The sequence below is a fragment of the Camelus bactrianus genome, chromosome 9 (assembly GCF_048773025.1).
Source record: "Camelus bactrianus isolate YW-2024 breed Bactrian camel chromosome 9, ASM4877302v1, whole genome shotgun sequence".
Classification (NCBI taxonomy): Eukaryota; Metazoa; Chordata; class Mammalia; order Artiodactyla; family Camelidae; genus Camelus; species Camelus bactrianus.
The window spans coordinates 52,082,189-52,099,942 of record NC_133547.1 but is presented as its reverse complement, the minus strand read 5'-3'; the positions used below and the strand labels follow the sequence as shown (position 1 = coordinate 52,099,942).

At 44.1% G+C, this 17,754-nt stretch overlaps 1 protein-coding gene across 1 annotated transcript in view; it reads right to left on the bottom strand.

Annotated features, from left to right (window-relative positions):
- The window catches only part of CDYL2 (chromodomain Y like 2), a 150,049-nt gene extending 133,090 nt beyond the window's left edge, over window positions 1–16,959 (bottom strand). The window contains exon 1 of the mRNA XM_074370370.1: window positions 16,553–16,959. Coding sequence (XP_074226471.1) covers window positions 16,553–16,576 — 24 coding nt within the window. The 5' untranslated portion in view covers window positions 16,577–16,959. The remainder of the gene's footprint in view (window positions 1–16,552) is intronic.
- Between the last annotated feature and the right edge of the window lie 795 nt (window positions 16,960–17,754).

Here is a 17,754-nt window from a genome sequence, read left to right as displayed (position 1 = left end):
CAATTTAAGAAAAAAGTAAAGTAACAAGCATAAGTAAAGATGCAGAGAAATTGGAAACCTCAATACACTGCTAATGAGAATATAAGATGGTGCAGATGTAGTGGAAACAGTTTGGCAGTTTCTCAAAAAGTTAAACACAGAATTACAATACAACGAAGCAACTCCATTCTTGGGTATATACCCAAAAGGACTGAAAAAAGAATTTAAACTCATATTTGTAAGCCAAGCTCATAGCATTATTCATAAAAGCCAAAAGGTGGAAACAACCCAAGTGCCCATCAACAGATGAATGGATAAACAAACTGTGGCATACATAAAATACTATGTAATATTATTCAGCCATAGAAAGGAATGAAATTGTCTACATGTCACAGCATGAATGAACCTGGAAAACACTATGGCAAGAAAAAAAAATCCAGATAAAAAAGTCTACGTACTGTATGATTCCATTTATATGAAATATCCAAAATAAGCAAATCCATAAAGACAGTAGATTAGTGATTGCCATTGACTGGGGAAATGGGAAATGACAACATACAGAGTTTCCTCTTGGGGTGATAAAAAGTGTTCTGGAACAAGATGGTGATGACAGTCACACAACACTGTGAAAATACTATATGTCACTGAACTGTATACTTAATCATTGTTAAAATGGCAAATTTTAAGTTATACAGGTGATCCTTGAACGACATGGGTTTAAAGTGCACATATTTCCTTATACACAGATTTTCTTCCATAGTAAACATATAGTTCTACACAACCTGAAGTTGGTTGAATCCACAGATGTAGAACTGCAGACATGGAGGAACCACAGAAAAAGAGGGCCAACTCTAAGTTACACACGGATTTTTAACTGTGTGGAGGGTCAGTGCCCCTGACTCTAGCATTGTTCAAGGTCAGTTGTGTGTATTTCACCATAATTTTTTTAAACTTTTAAAATATATATGTATATTATATATACACACATATATATGTAAAACTTTGACATCCAAAAAAAAGCTAGTGTAATCTCTAATGCCTTTATTCTACTGTCTTTCTCTTTTCCACTTTAAATATTTTTGGTTTTAGTTACATTTATTCCTTCTTTATGGTTTCCTTTAATTCATTTTGTTGTTATTTTTCTAACTTTTTGAGATGAATGCTGAGTTTATTCTTTTTGTTTTTAATGTATGTGTTTGAAGTTGTATTCCTCTAAGCACCACTTTATCCACTGTCCAGAAGTCCTATGACTATTGTTCTCATTCATGTTATTTTTTTAACGTTTATTCTGCAATTTAGGTTCTGGTTTTCTTTGAGGCTAAACTAATAAAAAGTCCAGTGTCCCAATTAGATGAAGTGACCTTTGCTGATGAGACCAAATTATTCTAGGTAATACATTTAAAGTGGGGTGTTAGACTAGAGATATCCAGGAGAGAACAACCAGGGAGGTAAAGGATCAGAAAACAAATTCCATAAGAGCAGGGGAAAAGAAGACAGGGATGCATACTCTGGAGGAGAAAACAGTCCTAATTTCTAGTAGCCCAGACCTTTCTGGAAGATTTGGAAGCACCTCTTATGCTCTAGGTGCTGGAGATACATCACTGAATCAGATGTGACCCTACCTCCAAGAAGACAGTCCTTAAATAAGTACCAAAATAAACAATTACAAGGACCAATGCTGTGGAGAAGCAGCACAGGATGCTCAGAGAACACATAACAGGGAGGTCTACCCTGGTCTGGAGGTCAGGGCAGGCGTTCTTGGTGAATCAACTTTACAGCTGAAAAGTGATGGGAAAGAAGACCAAGAAGGGCTGGGTCCTTCCGAGTGCAAGAAACAGCATGAGTAAAAAGTCCTGAGGCCAAAGACGTCTGGATGCCTGAAAAGAGGCAGTGAGTGTGGTGCCCAGAGAAGAAAAGGGTGAGTAGTCTTAGCTGAGCCTGGAAAGGTAGGCAAGTTCAGATCATGTTAAGTATTTGAGATTTATGCCCTAGAGCAATAGGAGACCACTGAAGACACTGGGAAGAAAGTGACATGTTCAGAATTACCTTTTCAAACAATCACTTTGGATACTATGAGACTAGAAAGCACCAAAGAGGAAATGCTCTGAGTCCATTTAAGAGGCAATGTTTCTTCTAGAAGAGAGAGAGGGATGGCTTGGACTAGGACTAGGACAGCAGTAGAGGAAACGGAGGTACCAAGGAAGTGAAACTGATAGTTCCTGGTGACTGAATCCATGGCTCTTACCAACAGGTAGAACTGCACAAGAAGGTGGACTTTGGCTCACTATAACAAGGCACTTTCCAAAAGCTAGCACACTATGCCAGAATGGAAGAGGCTTCCCTTCAAGACAGAGCACCCTATTTCCTTCAAAAGTTTCCCAGGAGAAACTCGATGATCCTATGTGAAGGATGTATATACTGGTTGAGGAATTAGACTAGATGACATCTAAGACATTCCAACCTCTAAGACTCTTTGCTAAAAGCAACAGAAATGCCAGGGTAACTGGACAACTCACTGTAAGACACCAGGAAAGAAAGAAATCATGCATGCTTCTGTATTTAACAGTATTACCTCATATCTCAGTTCACCTATCTACTCAAGCTGAGTTTCTTACAGAGAAGTACACAGATAAATGACCGTCAGTACTATACAGCTTGTCATGAAGAGGCTGAAAAAACAGTACCATATATCTTTCCAGTTCTTTGTATTGCTTTACGTATCAGTATAAAACTTCTACTTAATGAAGGATGTATTACCTTAATTTTAGTTAAGATTAGATATATGTATGCTGTTAATATTTTGTAAAACCCAAGCGTGCAGACCTCTTTGCTGGAATCTAGGATTGTTTGCCTCACTCATGGGAAGCCCAGCTGTTTTGAGCACAAACCCATACAACCAAGGCACCACTGTCCACCAGGCACCAAAACTGTCAGTAGACTACATAGTAATAGAGAAAGAATGTCAGAAACACCATCCTGCCAATTCCAACCGTGAAGGGATGCGAACACCACGCCAACCAAAACAAAACAAAACAAAAAAGCACATGGAAAAACGCAGTGAGGCTCATAAATATGCTGGAAGGATGAAATGACACTGACCAAGAAATGCTACCAACTGTCCTCCAAACCAGCCTTCTCCTCAATGCGAAAGCCTGAGTAGAGGCCGCCCAGCACGAGGACCTCTGAAATTGGTTCCTCTATCATAATTACTAGGTGGGCAGAGCCATCACTATTTCTGAAGCAACACAGTAAAGCAGACTCAAATGGAAGATTCCTCATCCCAATTAACTCATTTCACAGAACTGCTGCACATGCCAACACTCAAGCTGGCCTGTGTCATCTGCCATCTTGAACAATACAGCATACATGGTTATGTTTTCATGCTATAAGCACAAAGGAGCAGAAATATTCTCTTGTTTCTCTTCTTGTTTTTGGTGCAACACTCACCGACCTATACCTGAGATTCTGTGTAAAGCACAGGTGCAAAACAGTGTCCTAGCAGAAATACCACCGGGTAACAAAAGGAAGGATGTTAGAAGGAAAACCATGGGCATTTTATAATTTATCAAGAGATGAGAACCTCCAGTGACCTCGCTGAAGTCTTGGTCTCACCCTCTGGTGGCTGTGAGCCTCCGTTTCTGAATCATAAAGTGAGGATACTACTAGTACATATTCCACAGGAAGGACTAAATGAGATAATGCCTGGGACGATTTGGACAATGTCTGCACATAGTAAATGATAAATGCTATTATGACCATTTTTACTATAATTGATAAGATTGTTTTATACAAGAATCGTAGGAAGCTGCACTTCCAAAAACCTCTTTATCATCAACAAGAAGCACAGATCAGATTTCTTCAAAAGATATAGCAACTCACTAAGTCAAAAGTGAATGAGATTTGCACCAGCTTCCCAAAAAGTCAATACCATAGACTTAGCCACACAAGAGTGGGAGAATGGTGGGTAATAAAACACAGAAATGCCTCACGATAGCAAAGACTTCACAACTGCTGCCATGTTTGATAACCAAGATAAGAAAACAATCTATGACTTTCAATGTGGTACCAAAATATACATGAATTTGGAGAGAAAATTAGGTCTATAGTTTGAAGAAAGTCCATACATTTGTTGGACCCAAAGGCAGCCATTGTGTGGTTCCCTTTCTCTTCTATTAACTGCAAGACCTTAACCAAGTCTGTTTCACATGTACCATATTCTTCAAAGTAAACATGGCTTTAGGAGGCAACACAGACAAGCAAATACAGTAATGTAACTATCAGTACACTAAAATACTAGCCATTCACTTTTTAATGCAACAGGAGACTTGGATTCCATTACTTGATCTGACCTCCAACCACCAATAAATGAGTTTGGATTTCTAGGAAAAGTTTAGACATCAAGTGCTTCCCCTAACTTCAAGGCCTATGATGTCAGTGGGTGAGGCACGTCCTAACCCCATTCTTCAACAACAAGAGAGTTAAACAGGACTCAAGGCTATGCTGAGCCTCATTGACCTCCTTTACCAAGTCTTGCATAAAAAAAGCAACAATGACGTCAAGACTTCCAAGGCGACTCTCCAAAATAGTCTAGGAAGATATCCTCTCTGCCTCCTGGATGACACACTCAGATTTTAGTGAAGGCAAACAGCCAGTTTTAGCATCTCAAGCATTTGTCCCCTTCAATAGAGTAAGAGTCCTTCACTTTTGATCACTTGTTGGAGATGTTAGTGAAAGACTACGAAGATGACTTCCAAAACTCCCATCCAACTCCAAGACTCAATAATCCTTTGAATACAAGACTGTATTAGCTTTACTGATAACACAAAGCTGAATGCAGTCAGTGAGTTTTGCTTATGAGAAACCAATGTCCATTGACCAACTGATCAATAAAGACACAGAAAACAGACTCAAGACTTTTATGTCTTTAGGAAAACTGAAAGACTGAAAATGCCTTCGAGCTTCATATAAAACAGACTGTAGAGATATCTGAGACAATTTCAACTTTCATGTGAATGAAAGACCTGAATACATTAATTCTTTCTGAGTCTTTGCACTGTGCTAGGTGCTGAAGATGGAACCCTTGCCTGCTCAAAATTTACAATCCAGTGGAAGATTTTTAAAATAGGATAACAAATTACAACACATTAACATGAGTGTGATGATGAGAGAACAAGGTTCTACAGGAGCCTAAAGAAAACCCTTGATGAGTCAGGGAAGAGCAACATCTGAGCTGAGACCTGAAGGGTGAGTAGGTCAAGGAAGCAGAATTGTGGCAGAGTTGGTAATGGAGGGTGCCCAGTCACCTGGAAGGGTGTGATTAAAGGAGAGTGTATGGAGTGTTCAAGAACTGAGAGCAGATCTCTCTGGATGGATCATCTGCTGTAAGGAGAGAACTAGTAGGAGGTGAGAAAGGGTCAAATCAGACTACACATCACTTAAAGACACTTCATCAGGAGAGACATATTAAAATGGGGGTTTTAGAAAGAACTCAGTGAGTACAGTAAAGAGAAATATTGAACTAGATGCACAGATATCAACTGAGAGGTATTGGAGAAACCCAAGCAAGGGGAGTTGTCTCCTGAATTAATGTGGTAAGAGTGACTCTGAAAAGGACAGATTCAAAAAATATTCAAGATGCTGATACAACAGAAAATAGATGGTGCCAGGGCAAAACAAAGGCTGTATTTCTAGCTAAGGAACAGGTGAATGGAGGTACTACTGAGGCTATGAACCCAAATGGAAAAGCAAGTCTTACACAGGTTGAACATAAGTTCAACTTTGCATATTTTGAGTTCAAAGATCCCAAGGGAGTTAGATGATACTCTGGAGCTCAGGAAAAAGAGAAAGAAAGAAAAAAAAAAAACAAAACCCAGGCAAGCGTCAGGGACTTGGGAATCACCCAGACAGTCACTAAAGCACGATGAGAGGACAGAAGAAGCCTGGGTCAGAACTATAGGAAGCTTCAGTTTAAGGAATAGGCAGTGGAAGATGAGGACACAAAGGCAACTGAGAAGTGGGAGAGTGAGGTGAGGAAAATGTTTCAGGAGTAAGGGGTGGAGACCCAACAGAAATGACAGCCTCTGAAATATTTCCCCACACGTGGCCCTATGCTGCATGTGGTATGGAGGGAAAAGGGAACCATGAGCAGGATCCTAATACATGGCTAGTGTGTCCGTACTCAAGACCTGGGCTGTCCCAGGAGGCTGTCAAATGGCAAACGTCTTCAAGGGAGGAACCAATAACCCAAAATACAACCGAGGTGACAGATGTGTATTCGGGCAGACAGATGCACCCACCAGTGAACAGCTGGCATTGATGGTGGAGTAGATAATGTGATAGCCCATCCAGGTCTCCTTTTCAGGGTTAGTGTGCCTGACCCCTTAGCTTCTAGGAATATCCGTGCTGCTCAAGGCTCACATGTGTGTCCCTGAAAGGGAACTGCCCCCACCACAGGGAACTGCCCTGCCCAAGAACATTCCCTCCCATATGGGACAGCCTGACCAACAGTGGCTGGTTGATGCAGGGATATTAAGCCCCAGTTCCCTGGCCTCAATTTGGGACATTTCTGATGGGCCATCCAGCTTCCGAGCCTTCAGAAGGATCCACTGAGACCTCAGGTGTAAGCTCACTGCAGGTCCGCCTCACTATATGTCCAGCCTTGCCTTCCCTACTTCCTTATAGGTGTATCTTCCAAGAGCATCCTTCAGTAAACTACCTGGATACAACTCTCCATCTACAGTCCAGCTCTGGGCAGCCAACCTAAAATGGATGGTACATTTTTTCTCTCAAATTTAAAAGTTATGGCAGAAGGACCTAGAATTCTCAATAAGGCCCCACACTACCTTATATACAACATAAGGAGACAAAGTGTTAGAATTCAGTTATTGTTGCACACTGATTATTACACTATGTCTAGAACATTCACCACTGCACCACCTGAACTTTGGGTGGTATTTAATTGAGTGGGGTGCACTATGCTAGAAAGTGTGTCTGCTTGCACACTTTCAAGGGAGGAGACATGAACAGGTCTAAAAATTTTTAAGAATGTTGCAGACCAACAACATTGCTAAAACAGTGCATCTACCAGAAGTTCAAATATATGTCTCCAGATGGCAGGAAAAGCTGTATTCTGAGGTCTGCTCACACACACACAAAAGAGTTAACCTAGCTGCCCCTTTAAATGTACTGAACACTCCAACATGTTAAAAATGTGGTATACAACCATATATGGGTGTTAGGTTTTATAATGACCACACTCTGAACAACAGTTTAAAAGACACTCATGGCTGCAGCCCCAGTGCCTGGCACAGTTCTAGGTGCATGGTTGACAAACAAAAAATATTTGATTGATGGATCATTGAACAAAAGTAACTATTTTTAAACAAAATTTAAATCCATCATTTTTTAAGATCCATGGTTTGTTAGTAAGACCCCTTGAGATATAATTTTTAAAACACTGGACTCGAAGACAAGGAAATGAAAATCAAAGAGGAAAATTCCCTGATCAGAATCTGAGAACAGGATGGTGGCAACCTCAGCAGGGGAATTCCTGGCATGGCAGAGCATGGCCCAGAGCCCCAGTGTCACATACATGTCCCTCCAGTTCCCACACTGATACTTCTGTAAGTCATTTAGAAAGCAGTGTGGTGATGGATCAATGCTGGGGGATTCTGGGAGAGATGGGGGAATGGGAGTGTACAGGAATAATGTGGGAGCAGTGCCCTTCATACTAAGAGAAAGCAGGACATAAAATGACAAACTCGTGGCCCTCCAAGGCATCTCAAGAACCCTATCACAGATTTCTATAGGCCTGGTCAACTGATGGGCCTTTCAATGGAGTTACAGGACCTTTGCGGCCTCAGCTTCCATCCAGAGGCTAAGACTGCCTGGCTGATGTCACAGGAAGACGATTAGCTGAAAGAAGGGACAGGAAGGGATGGATCGGGACTGAGAAGAGCTATTCCATAATGCCCATCATTCATTCAACTACCAGAGCAGGAGGCTGCCTCAAGGGAAGGATGAATTTCAGACCCAGAAGAGGCCTCTGCAGGAGTCTAGCACCACCTCTGCCTGCCATCCTGAGCACGGCTCCACAGAACAACTCCAGTGTAACACAAAACCAAGAAATGGCAGGATGCTTGGAGTTCTAGGCTGGCCCCTCTTCACACATGCATACAAACAAGATGACAACAGCCACTAACAAGGTGTTTAAGTGAAGAAGTAACAGACTCAATCAGAAAGAGGAATTTCCAAAATAGAAGAGCTCTCGTTTAAACCGCAGGGGCCGTCAAGTTTCAAAAGACTAAAAGACATGTCCAGCTACTCACTGTGATCAAATGGTGGTGTGTAGACGAGAACTCTGCCTGTATCAATCAGGGTTCAGCCAGAGAAGCAGAACCACTAGGATATATACCAAGAGATTTATTGCAAGGAACTGGCTTATGTGGCTGTGGGACTGGCCAGGTAATTCCAAAGTCCATAAAGCAGATCACTAGGAAGGGTAAGCTGGAATTCTTCCAAGCTGAAGCTGCTATTCACAGATGGAACTCCTTCATCTCCGGGTAAGCCTCAGTTCTATTCTTAAGGTCTTTCAACTGACTGAACCAGGTCCACCCAGATTATTTAGAATAAACTACCTTACTTAAAGTCAACTTATTAAGGACCTTAATCACATCTACAAAATACTCTCACTGCAAAACCTGTTATAGTGTTTGATTGAATAACTGACACATAAAACACCACCACCTTCATTTATCAATAGCACCCCAGTGATCTCTCCTCTCAGAGAAATGCTGGTATAACAAACTCTTTAATGAAGAACTTTATCTCCTTATCCTCAATTTAGTAAGACCTTTTCCTTGACCAAATTTTATTTAGAAGGTTCTGGGTGACTACATTAAACATGTTCTACTCTTTTTCTCCAGCTAAAATTACCAAACATCTTGGACCCCACTGTCCTAGGTCAGCAGGAGAGGGGTTTGTAGGGTTCACAGAACATCATTTCTTCTAAGAATGTTTAAGTCCAGTCACCCAAAGTCTGTATCACAATCTTGTTAATCAAGTCATCCAAGAAGCAGAGCATGTGTAGAACCAGAAGAATGGAGATGGTTAACCCATTCTCCCACTTTACCACAGACATCACATTCACTCTCTCCTCACTATCACACTCAAGATTCTTAAAAGTGTTACCCAAATAAGAAGTCTCTACATCCAATTCCCTACAGCCCCCATTTATCATCACACTGCAATCAAGCCCTCACACCAACACAGTCAATGGAATAGATGTCCCTTAAGGTTACCAATGACTTACTCAACCAAGGGACCCTGTTGACCATACCCTCTTTCCTGAAATGCAATTCTCTATTACCTTCCATAACATCAAAGCCTCTTGTTTTTCCTTATACCTCTCTTGCTATCCCTTTTAAATTTAATCTTCTTTCTTTTCTTCTATTCTGTAAATGTCCACTTTCTCCAGTCCTCCATCATTGGACCCTCCTCACGTTTATACATTGTCCTTTGGCTTTCATTGTAATCTATACACTAATGACTTCCACTCTTCTATCTCCATGACAGGTATCACTTATGAGCTTCAGGCTCACGTGACCTAGTGTTATGAACACCTATACCCAGATGTCCCAGAAACACTCAGAACTCAATATCCTTTCTACTGCCTCAACTTCCTTCAATCAATGTTCTTACTTGGTTCTCCATTTCCATGACTGGTTCCACCACCCACCTAATGAACCAAACCAGAAACCAAGAAGTTATCCCTGAACTTCTGCCTTTCCATCATTCCCTACATACTGTCAGTCAAGTTTTTCTGGAGGGGGGGATCAGGAGAGTACAGCTGAAAATCACATCTTCCAGCTTCCTTTGCAGCTAGGTGTGACCATATAATTATTCATGCCAATGAGATGGAAACAGGATTGTATGGAACTTTTAGGTAGCTGTTTGTAGAGGATAACTCCACTTTTGCCCTTCCTTCCTTCCAGTTTCCTCAATCTTCTTCCAAAAAAAGATGGCTAGAGCTCTGTGGCCATCTTGGATCAAGCAGTGAGACAGAAGACACAGCTGCAGATGAAAGAGACAGAAGGACCCTGGCACCCTGAGAACTTCAGAGCATCACACCAACCCTGGGCTGCCTAACTCCAAATTTATTTCATTTAAGAAAATAAACCTTGTTTAAGCCACTGTTTTTGTATATTTTCTATTATAAGCAGCCAAACATAATCCTGACTGGTATACCAAATTATGTTCATTCTTTTACAATCTTTCAGTTCCATCCATTTCTCTCCGTCTCTACTACCACTCCTTTAGTTCAAGCCACCAACACCACTTGTTTCAATTACTGAAAGAGCATATTAACTGATCACCATGCTTCGAGTCTTCCTCCAACCTAATCCACTGTCCATTTCTAAGGGGCAATCTGAGATTATGTATCAATAGTGGTAAAAATGTTAATGTTCTTCAAGTGATAATTTCACTTCTCAGAATTTATCCTGAGGAAAATAATATGATAGGAATAAAATAATTATGTTCATGGAAGTTAATAATAGCAATATTTAAATGATTTATAAATGAAAACAATCTAGATGGCCAAAACAGGGGATGAGTGAGTTATACACAAAATAGTGCATGTATTCAAGAGAAAATTAACCTGTCATTAAAAATCATGCTATGACATAATATTTTAAGATACGAGGAAATGCTCATTATATATATAAATAAAATGGGTTTTAAACAGTATGTACCCTATGTTCCAATTTGATTTTTTTAATTACATAAATATTTACAGAAAATAACTTCACTCTTACATTTGTATCTACACAAAAAAAGCTAACATTTTAATTAATTCAGATATCACATTAGTATTTAACAAGCACCAAGTTTAGGCTAAATGTATAATAATAGTTATCTTAGGAATTATAATTTTTTTCTTTATGCTTATATTTTTTCAAGGTGCAACAATAAATTGCTTCTAAAAACAGAAAAGATAAATATTCTCAAAAAGTCCTGCAAACCTGATCATGCTCATTCCCTAATTTAAATTCCTCAACATTCATCATCTCCTCTGGAAAGCCCTCTCTCATTCCCCCAAGGCTGGATCTCCCCACACTCCTCGAGAAGCCCATCTTACCCTGTACTAACACTTTTCCCACTGCACTGTAAACTGCCTATTTTTTTGACTATATCTCACACTAGACAGGGAGCACAATCTCGTCATTTCCCTAGTGCCTGGCTTATATTTGGTGTCCTATCAATGTGAAATGAACAAATGAACATCTATGCCTCTCTCCATCATCCAAGAGATGCAGAAGAAGAACCCACATCTTTGGAATATAAATGTGTGCATCCAGTACTTAAGACCTTCAAGAATCACCATTCCTTAGCAATTGGTCAGGATGCAAGAAGCTGTACAAGTTCCTTTCAAGGACAGTTCAAGCCCCTGAAGAAATGACCTTATGCAATGAAGAATGACATCACATGAACGTCTATACTACCTGAACATAAGCTGATTATCTACTCACAGAAGATAACTTAAAATAACTTTCAAAAGCTGGGAGAATCATACACCCACTAGATATTCATCAGGTGCCTACTGTGTGCCAAGGAATCAGTTCAACTCATCCAATATATTCTCTCTGACAATATTTGCCTCTTCAAACACTGGTACAGAGACTCAAGAAGCTCTATCACAGACCGTCTGTTCTGCTACTACCTGTGTTTCACCCCAGGCATGACTGGTAAACAGGGGAACACATCAGTATAACAAGCTATGTTGATTCTTACATAATTTTTTTTTAGTTTGTTACTATTTTGAAGCAATCATAGGAAAAAGCTCTCATAAGGAAAGAGAAAGACTTAATGATGTTCAAAGACCTTAGAACAAAGCTGGAAACATACTCAAGGGCCTACTTTTAATATGAGTAGTGGCCAATTGTGGCTTCAAGAACTACTACCTTTCCACTATGTTAACCTGACTGGCAAAGCTGCAAATTACAGATGAAGAAGCAACAAAAGACTTCTCCCTACACAGATGAATGCAGAGGGCTATGCCCTGGGCCAGATTTAATTTCAATGAAAATGGTCCCTTTTAGAAGCTAGTGAAGTCTGCGATCTACAGAGGGGCCCAATTTGAAGGCTATAAAAGATGGACTGACCCGTTGAGGGCAAACACCAACGAGGTGGAGATTTAACCGAGCTGTATTTTTTATTATATTTGGCTTGTTTTTGTTTCTGGTTACAGAGTTCCAAAGGTTTTCAGCCATCTGCCTCAATCCTGTTTTTCCTATAAGCCCTGTTATTTTCAGTGCGTAATTTCCAGAACGTGATGTGCGTATACAGCGCCAGAGCAGCAATGCCTGTGTTTATCACTGTAGCAGGGTCGATTTTTAACTGAAGTAAATTTCTTTCAACAAAACTGAAATTATCCTATTATTATTGATACTTATTTTATTTGGAGTGAAATGGAAGCAGTATTTTTAATATGTAATACACATACACATAATTACACACATATATATTAGATAAGATATGGAAGCACTCTTGCATACCAATCCCCCTAAAAAAAACAAATGGCACATTTCACCCTTTTAAGATAGAACATTGGGAAGTATAAATAAACTGAATATTGACAAACATCAGGAACTGCCACGAGTAAGTCCATCTCAATAAATTTCAAGTTGGCTGCTACCGACTTTCTCTATAGACATACCACATTCTCTTTGAACATTTTTGCCAACAAAGTGGAGACCTCCTCCATAATGTCAGCCAATCACAATGGGGAGGGTATAAAACACCACCCCACAGCCACATAGAAAGCCACACAGTTGAAGCTTATATGTGTTCAATACTTCTCATGAATAAGTCTGACTCTCTAGAAGCGGACTCAGCACACTTCCTTCCAGAGAGAACCGAGAGCCACCCCTAAACGTGGTGTTACCAACGCTGAGAGACCACAAGCCGGAGGAAAAAAAAAAAGAACAGAGTGTAGCACTCAACACAAGGATAACAAAGGTCAGTCAAGGTACTCCATTTATATTTAAGTCAGTCTTCCGTTCACTGATTCAGTCAACAAGTACTTGAATGTGCAAGGATGCAGAGATGGACAAAAGACAACTGGGCTCCTTATTTCACTGATTATGTCTTCCTGATACCCAAATATCTTGCAAATGATTGACTAGTGCCCTGGGGTTCCAAACTCTAATGCCTTCTGGAGCCAGATAAGTAAAGTAAAAGTGAAGCAGAAGGGGTATCTGATAACAGGGAGCACTGGGACAATAATAAGTGAGAGATCACATGCCCCATATAAAGGTATGCTAGTCCATTTTTATCTACCATCAAGGCAAGACAAAATACATGATAGACTAGACCTGGCTCACAGACTGCCATTTTATGACCAGAGCATGTGGACAAGAAATTTCATTTTGTATCTAGATATCTGATTTTAAAAAGATCAACCCCTATTTAAGATCACCTTCCTACAGGTGATGGCTATATAACACACCAGAAGATGATGAGAACTCTGCTATAGAAGAAACAAGTCAGAACAATCTTTCAAGATCAATATTTTGGAAACTGAGCTTGAATGCTTATTTCTTCATTATGACTGAAGAATGCCATTACATAAACAAAGTTTTCATTTGCGCCATTTGTGCCATTCTGTAAAATCAGTACCTATTCCTTAAAAGATGCTCTTCAGGTATAGTTTACTCTTTACAATGTAATCGTCTGAAGCACCAAAGAGAAGTTGAAGAATCTCCATAATCCAAATCACATCTTCACCATAAAGGGTCAAGGGTAGTGTCAACAGACACACACATGAGATATATCGATTACAAACATGATAGTTCTTAGCCCACTCAAAATGTGGTTTCTTGGTTAGAAGTTACAAGATGTCATTTTAGATACACTTGAGTATCATATTTAATTAATGTAATACCATAATTGAGAATGGTATCAGGTTTCTTCTCTTTTTTTTCTTTCAAGGTCAATCAGCATACTGGATATTCCAAGGTCTGTCCTTAAATAAACATCCTATTTTTTACACATGCAACAATTTTAGTTACAGATACACATGTTAATGTATAGGTAGAACTTCTTAATTGCTTTTAAAGCTAAATTTGGACAACAAATTAAATTTCTCAGTATAAGTTACGTAATGTAGACATAGGCTACAAAATTGTTGACATTGGTTATATTCTTGTAATGCAATTTAGCCCTTTTAGTAATGACTATGCAAATAATCAGCCACAGGAAAAGTATTTTACATCTAGCACAACTACCTACTATCACAGAAGTAATTATTATTATTGTCTTGTTTACTGAACTTCAATAAGAACTCCTGAGGTATGTAGATACTTCCAAGGCCAGTGTGAAAACTTCCCTCTAACAGACTCATCTGGCAACCATAATTACCAATGTTAAGGAGGGCATTTGAGATGAACATTAAGCAAGAAATTATCCCCAGAAGGTTCATAAGTTTCAAACTTTAAACGGAGAAATACCGATAGCTCCTAATATGCCTTCTTGATGCGACTTTCCACCCAGGCAAGGTCAGCAGCTCTAACACGACTCTGTATCAATGTGTAGAAAAATCCACACTCCCAACAAGATGAGCTGTGCCCCTGAACAGTATCTACTTTTGGCCAATATCCTAAGAGTGTTGGTTATACTTCGGGAAGCTCAATCAAACATCCCATTTTACCGTGCTTCAACTTTTGGTTTCAGAAATTGCTCTGCCATCTTGAAATAGGCAAAAGTGCTTGGGTGACCCATTGGCCACAATCCGCCAAAGTTCTTCACCAGCTCTCTATCCAACTTCATCTTCTCTATCAGTAGAGAGATGAGGAAGGTAGTAAGGTAGAGAAGAGGTCAACCTGCATCATTCTTTCAAGGAACCCAGGAACATCTTAGCTGGATGGTTCTGCCCCAGAATATATCATGGGGTTTTAGTCAAGATGTTGGCCAGGGCTGTGTTCATCTGAATGCCTGACTGGGGCTGGAGGTTCTGCTTCCAAGGTGGCTCACACACATGCTTGCTAAGTTAGAGTAGGAGGTCTCAACTCCTGACCACATGGACTTCTCCACAGGACTGAAGTGTCCTCATGACATGGCACCTGACCGCACTGGCTAGTGGTCCACAACTGGGCCTGGCCAAGTCCAGAATCATCCAAAGACCCTGCTTGCACAGGAAGCTACCTTGCCTGTTTTCCACTCTTCTTTCACACTGGCCAGCAAATACACCATCGGAAAAGCTTCAGCTGTCCAGAAGCCCCAGAAGAAAAAGCTCATTGTGGGTGAATCACCCCTGAAGTCTCTTACTCAGATGGCTAATTCCACCCCTTGGGGTGCTCATCTCAATTTAGTCAAAAGCCTTGAGAACCAGGCTAGTGTTAATCAATTTACATGCAGGGGAGTCCAGGTCCAGGCTGATCTCTGACTTTGGTTTCTTGGAGGATCAGGAGGCCTTCCGGCTGAAGATGGCTGGTCTCTTAGCTTCCTTATCCTGAACCTTCTCCTGGGGCAAGACCTCTTTGGGGCATTCTCTCCAGGGAAAGAGGGTTGCTTCTTGTTTTGTCCACTTGTCAGGAATCCAAAAGCAAGGAACAGTTGTGTCCAGAGCTAGTAAAACCTAGCTCCCAGAGGCCATGACTATTCTCCATTGTTTCAAAGATGGCGCACTAAGAATGTCTTCCTTGACCACTTTTGATACGCTTTCAAAGAATCCAATGCTGGCCACCTGTGTGGTCCTGGAGACAGGTATCCACTGAGGGTGACGAAGAGCACTGGAAGCAGGGCTCTCATCCCATGTCCTCTAGCAACGTGTTACCACCCACTCCCGACTTCCATGTTCTCTCCTTTCCACCGAGGGCCCTCTTCAGCGCCCCCTCTCGCCCCCAGTGAGCACGACACCCGCCAGGACCGCCCCCACGCCCCGGCCCTAAGCCGGTGGCGGGGGCAGCAGGTGGGGGGAGGGGGGAGGTGGCCGGGTGTCCCCGGGAAGCGGTTTGGCGGGTGTCTCCCGAACCCCCACCCGGCCACCCGCTTCGCGGCCGCCCCCTCAGAACCCCGCCTCGCCCCGGCTGGGCTCCGCTCCGTTGGCCCTCCCCCCTCCCCTCCCGTGCCCCCGGCCCAGCCCGGGCCGCGCACCCCCGGCCCCGCACCCCCGCCGGCCGCCGCGCGGCCCCCCGAATTCCCGGCACGTCCGGCGCTGACTTTTACCTGTACTTTCTGCACTCGAGGCGGCTCGTCGGGCGAGAAACACCTCCCCGGGACCGCTACCTCCCCCGCCCCGGCTCCGCCCGGCTTCCTCCTTCCCCTCCAAGGCCGCAAAGTAGATGGAGTAAGAGAGTGTGTGTGCGAGAGAAAGAGAAAGAGGGAGCGGGCGCGGGCGCCGCGGGAGGGCGGGCGGGCGGCGGGCGGGAGGCGCGCCCGGCCCCCGCCGCCCTCCGGCCGCCGCCGCCGCCGCGGGCTCGGCAACTCCGGCTCGCGCCCGGCCCCAGCCCCGGCCCGGTCCCCGCCACCCGCCGCCCGCGGGCTGGGGCCGACCCGCGCCCCCGCGTCCCCGTACCTCGTAAAGGTCCCCAGAAGCCATGCCAGGCTGCGGAACTTGGCTCGCCGGGTGTGCGCGTCTGCTCGCTCGCGCCCTCCGTGCGTGTGCGCGAGGGGGCCAGTGTGCGCGTGTGTGTGCGCGCGTGTGTGTGTGAGTGTGTGTGGTGTGTTGAGTAAACTGTGTTTTTGCAGAATGACAGGCTTGGGGGCTGCCTATGCGCAGAATCAGAGCGGGCGGCGGCGGGGCTGGCGTAACCGGCAGCGGCGGCGGCGGTGGCGGCGGCGGCACGAGCGCGGGCAGCAGCGACGGCCGCGCAGCACGCCTGGGAGGCACCGACGCGGCCCGAGCGCCGCGGCCCCCGCGACCTGGCGACCCGGCGGCGGTGGCTGCGGCGGGCAACGGCTCGCCCCGGCGCCGCCTGCAGGAAGCCGCCCCGCGCCCGCCGCCGGCCCGGACGCTGCTGCCACTGGGCGAGTCCCCGCCCCCCGGGAGCCCGGCCCGGCCCCCCGGGCGGGGGGGGGGGCGGGGGCGGCTGCCCGGCCGCGCCCCGGGGGACCGGTCCCGGAGCCGGGGAGCGCTTGGGCCCGCCCCGCCGCCCGGGCCAGCCCCTGAGGCGGCCGGCGGGGCCCCCGGGGATGGCGAGCCAGGTGCCCAACGGGCGCACCCGGCCCCGACTGCGAAGGGGCGGCCGGGAGGCAGGTAGAGGGTTGCGGAGCTCGGCGCGGGGAAGGGGCCCCAGGCGGGCCCAGCCGGCCCGGGGGCCTCACTTCTTCTCCCACACCCGAGGGAGGGAGTGGGCGCCGCCCTGGGAGACCTAGCCCCTCGGGGCTGCGCGGCCTCTCCCCGGCTGCATAGCCCCTCCCTCCAGTCTGGTTAGTGAGATGTGGAGGCCACAGGGAGGAGGGACGAAATGGGCTATCCCGAGGCGGCAGGACAGCACGCCGGTAAACCCTGGAAAGTAGAGCCGGGCGTGGCCTTCCCTCCACAAACAACCGCCACCCCTCTTTCACTCACTCATCCATTATTCAACAAATATTTTCCAAACTCTACCCAACTACACTGTGTCCCTGGATAGGCAAGACTGGGACCCTGCCCACAAGGAACTTTGAATCCAAGAGGAGATATCAACCAGGCGCACGTGAGGAGGATTCACCCTCTCAGCAAAATGGAGCATCTACTGTGTGCCGGGCTCCAGAGCTGGAGGGACTGGGGAAGCTGTC